This window comes from Miscanthus floridulus, chromosome 1 (genome assembly GCF_019320115.1).
Source record: "Miscanthus floridulus cultivar M001 chromosome 1, ASM1932011v1, whole genome shotgun sequence".
In the NCBI taxonomy this organism is placed as follows: Eukaryota; Viridiplantae; Streptophyta; class Magnoliopsida; order Poales; family Poaceae; genus Miscanthus; species Miscanthus floridulus.
Genome location: NC_089580.1, coordinates 142297165 through 142303645, shown reverse-complemented (window position 1 = coordinate 142303645; position 6481 = coordinate 142297165). Strand labels below are relative to the sequence as shown.

Below are 6481 nucleotides of genomic sequence, written 5' to 3'. Positions count from 1 at the left end.
GCAGGGATAGGAGGAGGGGTCAAGCCACCGTCTGCATTGTTAGGAACCTCAGGAACGACAAGAACATGTGTCTGATCATCTTTTCCAGAGGCAACACTTGATGTCCCAATCTTGTTCATAGCTTTGGTATCCCTAGGATGATGCGGCGAACGTTCGGTAGGACCACAAGCCTGAGCAACCGTTGGATCGAGGAACACCCTCCTAGCTTGCAAGCAGAGCTAGCCAGTCCTAAATGTTTGCTCACTGATAACCACCTGGAAGACGTACTTCCGACCAATAAGGCCGCGATGGGGTGCAGGCAGCAAAATCTGATTAGATGGGCTTTCTTCAACAAGCTCAGCAGCAGTCCACCAAACAACCTGTTTAGCTACTCCTCCGAAGAGAAATATTTTCACGCAGCCAATGGTATCCTCGATGATCACACTTAGCTTATAGCTTGGGTAGGAAAGAAGAATACACATTAGAAACAAGTTAGCGACCTTTGTTTACTGGGTAGGAATAGTTGCGTCTAAAGCAAGGATTACCTGGGAACAACCACTGGTTTGGCCTCATCGCAGTTAGTGCATTCAAAGCCATCGAAAGTAGCCTTCAACCCCCGCTTGCATGTATTGCAACCTTTATACCACCAACCATTGGAAATGTCTATTTCTCTTACAACTGCGCTGCAGGTGAAACAAACAGCCTACATGGAAGGGCAGACTAAATTTTATTAACCCGACGTGAGTAGGGCATATAGGTAATTGGTATGAAGGAGGCAATACATTGCTGTCATGGGGATCCAATGCTAGGAGCTCGGCAACAGTTTTCCCGTTGGCACCTGCTTCATCAACAACACCCGCGTCTGCATCATCATCGCCGGGCAGGAACACAACTTCGGAGCCTCTTCCTTGTAAACTAAGGACAAGGACAATAGCCATTTACACACCCTGCAAATCAGTAAAGGCTGAACAGTAGGGAAATTGTATTACCTAACACGAAAAGCGTTCACTTCTGGAAGGTCAATGTTCATGTACCATTTAGTGCCATCACCACTCGCACATGTTGTGGCACCTACGTTGGCAGTGGGCTAGACAGGTTATATCAGGAACTAGGCATAATGCAGAGGATACATGGAAAGGATACGATAAATAGCATGCACCTAAGTATTGCTTCACTTGCACCCCAGCAAAAACCATCACAACGGGTTCATCTTTATCAATGGTTTCAATAAGGACCTGGTCTTCAAATGAGGTTGCATGCTCACCCCACAATGTAATTTGTAAGAGATGGTCACTGCAAGCATAGCCACAATAAGTTTATGCTAACCAGAATACTCATAAACTACCATGGAACCAACCTTAAATCACGTAGCTCCACCACCCGCCACACGCACACACCATTTAGCCCACTAGATCGCAACACGGGATGTATGACTGCAAGCTGACCGATAACATCTGTTGGGAATGCAAACACCATGTTACCTATGAAGTAAATCAGGGAAAATAGGAAAAGGGAACCTGAATAGGCAAGGCAAGGGTAGTGCATACCTACTAGGCCATGTCCACTCCCTCGTCTATGGGTTAATTCTTCAAAGTCCACAAAATTGAAAACATAGAGGGGAAGCTGGGTGGCCATCTCTGTAGGTATCTCCTCTACAACAGTCCACGGTGTAAAATAGATTGTCTGTGGGTTCGGTACAGGGCCATACTTCCTTGCCTGCCTGCTAACTTGGAACTTTTTAATCATATAGGAGCTACCTTCAACTAAAGAACCAACAAATCTGTTAAGGTCCTTATGCCCGATGCAAGCGGTAATACCCACGCCCTGATGTAGAGAGTCTCAGATTGCATGGCCACAGTTAAGGAGAAATAGCATGTAGCCGCATGCAGCAAGGGACATACCTCTTCATCAACCAGAACAAATTCCATGGCAGTTACACCCTTCCACTTAGAAGTCGAAGATAGTTTCCACATCCTAGCAACTCTAACCTTGATGGTCCAATTGTGCCTTGTTGGATTAATCTGTGATACCAAGGTGTACTCCATCTGGTGGAGGGCCATCACCAAAAGAAGAAGAAGTGTATTAAATAAAGCACCATAATGCAGGTAAGATAGGAGACCATAGACTACAAAGGTGTGGACCCACCATATATAGGGGAAAACAATTTACTAGAGCGTTCGAAGGACTTCTTTGTACACAATGTTTTTAGTAAGGTTAGAGGCTAGGCCTATGCCGTCGTCAATCAAAACACGCAGCCCATCTCTAGATGTGACACGGGATATAGCAACATACAATTGCCCATGAGAAAAAACTGGGCGCGGTAGGTATAGGCCAACGCTATGCAAAGTTTGCCCTTGGCTCTTGTTTATAGTCATTGCATAGCACAATCTTACTGGAAACTGGCGTCTGCTAAGAACAAATGGTCATTTAGTGCTTGACACATGCAACAAAAGGCTAGGGAGCAGAACCTTGTCGCCAATGTGAGAGCCAGTTATTATCTGAGCTTCCAGCACGCGGTCACCTAACTGGGTTATTATAAGACGTGTACTATTGCAAAGGCCAGCACTCTGGTTTAAATTGCGCAACAACATTACGGGCGAGCCAACCTTAAGCATAAGTTTATGAGAAGGAATGCCCTTGAATTGTAGGGAGTTTAGGAATTCAACAGGGTAAAGTAGGTCTGCGTTACCATGGTCCTTGGAGGTTTCAACCAAAGAATCAGAACTAAGGTATACCTTTTCACTTCCTAGGATTAAAGAAAGGACATAGTTATTAATCTCATTGATGGTATCATTTTTTGGAGCAATGATAGCCCGTTCCCTTAAGTAGTTTGGGTCTGAGTAGAATGTGTCTAAGTTGGGATAGGTACATCTTATGATATTATCAATAGGGGAGCCAAGTTTCAGAACCAAGATATCATGAGGTATCTCAACCAGCTCAGAGTCTCCATCATCAGTATGATTACTACCAGCAGCAATGCCATCCCCAATACTCAACACCCAATCACTAAATGCTCTCACCTTATCAGTTGGCAAACCATTGCGAGACATCTCAAGTAAGCGCATATTGATTGTTAGCTTTAGGATCTTAACATGTTTCCATAGATAAGAGTTAGTTATGGACGCATCAATGGTGTCTAACCTGCTGCCGCCCTCGACCACAGGCAGCACTTGGCGGAAATCTCCGCCGAGCACCACGGTCTTACCACCAAACAAGTTATTAAGACACGAAGAGTTTGTCTCCCCAAGAATGTCACGCATGCTATGATCTAAAGATTCGAAGCAATGTCAGTGGGTCATGGGCGCCTCATCCCATATGATCAAAGAGCTATGCGCTATTAAGTCGGCAAGAAAAGTTCCCCTCTTAATATTGCACACGGACGACTCGTCAATAACTATAGGAATTTTAAATCGGGAATGGGTAGTACGGCCTCTAGGTAGTAGTAGGGAAGCAACTCCAGATTAGGCCACAGCGAGGATGATAAGCCTTTCGGACCGCAGGCGTGAAATAATTGCATTCCAAAGGAATGTCTTGCCGGTGCCACCGCATCCATACATAAAAAAACACTAGCCTGATTTCCTATAGACCGACTATGTGACAACATCATAAACTTTTTTTTGTTCAACATTCAACTGACCAATGAGGGTACCATGGATTCGCATGAGATCCTCACAGTCATAGGCTAGTTCCTCAGCTAGAAGCCTATTTGCACTACTACGCATGGTTCGATCAGGCTCTGGTAAACCATAATCAATCATTAAACCACCGTTTTTGACAAACAAGGTATCCAGTTCAAGCAATACATGATTTTTTAGTTGATCCTTTGGAACATTATAGGTAGGTAGTTGCACCATCCTTTTTATGCTGTAAAGTATATCGTCAGTAAAATATTCATAGAATTCATTGAAGAGGGAGGCTGCGTCGCAGACAGAGCAAAAAAGGATTATAGTAGCAAGAAGTTGACACATCTGAGTAGATGATCCCCACATAGATGCTTCCCTAAGGGCCTCACGCCACTCACTATCATCACCAAGAAGACCCATAGACTGGCACGCATCCTTAAATGTTGGATATAGAACACCGTTAATAGTTCGAAGGTCTGCGTAGGAAGTAGCACCCTTGGCAACGTTGAGGAGCATACGAAGGTAATACAGCTCACCACAGCTAGGATTGATATATATAGCCCTACCAATTTTTGTAGGCCCCTTGCGTGGGCGCCATTCCTTGTACTTTTTATTCCAGACCCACTTTGTTGGGAATTCTATATACGTTAACTCTCAAGCGCATGGGAACTTCCTATTAGCAGAAAACCATTCAGTGAGGGTTGTCTGCATGTAACTATGGTCATGTACAATAGTAGACAAGGGTTGGTTAGCTGGGTAGACAACGTTATTCATGAAAGGAAGGTGCACAGCCAGCCTTTCCACCGCAGGGGTCCTATAGTGAATATCAAATTCAAACAAGCGCTAGATAGCTTCATGCGAAGATAGGTAGCGGCAATCGATGTACTCACGGACCTCATCCACATCCTCAACCTGCCTCTAGGAATCTAATGGTTGGGCACTATGGCAGCTACTACAAACCTCAGTGTGTGAACTGTCCCTAGCTACATTAGGTGCACACGTTTCAATGATAGCCTTAGCACGGTCTAGCCCTTTTGTAATATATTTAAACAAGTATTTTATAAGATGTGTCTTATTACACCATTCAGCATTTATATGTGCTCTAAATCTTTTCAACAATGTCATATTGTATGGGACAACCCATTCGTTATCAAGTTTAACACCATATCGCTCGACAAACTGCCCTGTGTCAGGATGGCGCCTATACTGCACAAAGCCATCCTCACCAACAATTGTGTTTGGTTGAGTGCCCTTTGGGAAGAACTTGGAGCACTTTTTGTTTTTCATGCACGGGCAATTCTGATTTAGCTGACCACAAGGGCCATGCACCATAAATTCATCGACAAGACTATAACCTAGTGGGTCAGTTGCCCTATCTGGTATCTCTGCACATATTATTGAGTCAATAAAAGAAGGACGAGGGTCTTTAGTGTTACCTTCAAGCCAAACCAGAATATGAACGTGGGGCAGGCCACGCTTTTGGAACTCGACGGTGTAGAGCACTGAAACAGGAAATGGCGGTATCAGGATTAGAATGATGGCAGGCAATCAAATAAGTCATTCCATGGGACACTGTTTCCGTGTATGTCCCTAACTGGATGGTAAGGAATAACATATGGGACCACACCTAGACAAATCAGCTACCCAAATGGTTTGCCCTAGTAAATCCATTATGCAGTAAGCATCCACTAGATGCCTGGGGAAGCCTATTTTCCAAATAGGAAACATAGTGACGGAGGGTGGGAATTGCCAGCTATACCTGCACGTGCCTTCGCAAAATAAGTTCCTTTCTTCAACCTAGAAACAAGCTCGGCCACCTTTAGCTTGAAGACTCGACTAACTATATCAGGCCTAGCGTCAGGCCTTTGCCCTGGAACAAATGTAAGGGCATCAGCTATTTCCTGCCACTTTGGATTACATGTAAAAGTAATAAACATATCTGGAGGCCCATATGATCGGCAGATGGCCATTGCATCCTGGTAATTCTAAACCATATACCGTTTGCTCCCTGTAAAGCTAGCAGGCAAAATAACCTTCTTACCAAGGCCACTGCCATCAACATCACCCCTGCGAAGCGCATCCTCGAGGCCCTTGTACACCTCTAACCTTAGGTTCTTATTGTTTCTAACTATAAACCTAAGCCTATTCTCCTCCACGGATGCGAAGGCATCAACAATATATTGCTGGAATAATCGGTCACCACGTATCAATGTGGTTGCCTCACATCTACGTTGCTATAATCTATAAGCATAGTACTCAAGCATTGTGACCGCACCTCCAGCTCCAACCCTCAAGGGCGCCGACCTTTTGTACCTAATTCCTATTTTGAAGCCCTGGTCCCCATAAGGGAACAAAATCGGGTACTGCAATGCCATATAGTTTGCATGTAGGTTGCTAATTCGTTTAAGGCCGCCACCCCTAGCCTGAATGATTATATCTGGGCTCTTTTTTTCTTCAGAAAAGACCCCGACTATCAAAGCAGCTATCTCAGACCCTGTCGGCGCACTATATTGGGGCACGTTCTTGGACCTATCATGTAACAGCCTAAGACATAACGGCTGACACTGGCTCTGTACCAATAAGTCCCCAGCTGCCCTAAATGATTTTACCAGTGCATTTGATTCATCAAACATTCATACCAAGCCTTCAACTATATGTTTGTCAACCTACCTACCATCGTCAGACTCCCTATGCCTATCAAAAATCACCATTCGATTTTGAACTTCATTTTCAGTGTCAAAAATATAGAGCTATGCATAAACTAGGGACACACCCTCATCTGGCAGCAAAGAGCCAATTCTATGGTGGACCTGACCATTAATCTTAAACACATATGGACCAGGCCCCTTGTTTACACCTGTGTCAATCTTAGCACCAAG

The 6481-nt window shown here is 44.5% G+C and overlaps 1 protein-coding gene and 1 pseudogene across 1 annotated transcript; both read right to left on the bottom strand.

The window, feature by feature from the left end:
• Positions 1-218: 218 nt before the first annotated feature.
• Positions 219-2024, bottom strand: LOC136496068 (replication protein A 70 kDa DNA-binding subunit D-like). The gene is made up of 8 exons (XM_066491795.1): positions 1881-2024; positions 1527-1803; positions 1337-1433; positions 1139-1272; positions 969-1050; positions 762-894; positions 525-682; positions 219-435 (listed from the first exon to the last, which is right to left on the bottom strand). The coding sequence occupies exons 1-8, from the start codon at positions 2022-2024 to the stop codon at positions 219-221; spliced, it is 1242 nt and encodes a 413-aa protein (XP_066347892.1).
• Positions 2025-4256: 2232 nt separating this feature from the next.
• Positions 4257-5572, bottom strand: LOC136464495 (uncharacterized; annotated as a pseudogene).
• Positions 5573-6481: the final 909 nt, after the last annotated feature.

What these genes read in the sequence shown, in the direction of transcription:
- LOC136496068 (XM_066491795.1), bottom strand. Translation starts at nt 2,024, where the DNA reads ATGGAGTACACCTTGGTATCACAGATTAATCCAACAAGGCACAATTGG. An exon ending in GCAAGTGAAGCAATACTTAG is followed by an intron (nt 1,051 to 1,138) that starts GTGCATGCTATT and finishes CTGCCAACGTAG; the next exon opens with GTGCCACAACATGTGCGAGT. An exon ending in GTGAACGCTTTTCGTGTTAG is followed by an intron (nt 895 to 968) that starts GTAATACAATTT and finishes CCTTGTCCTTAG; the next exon opens with TTTACAAGGAAGAGGCTCCG.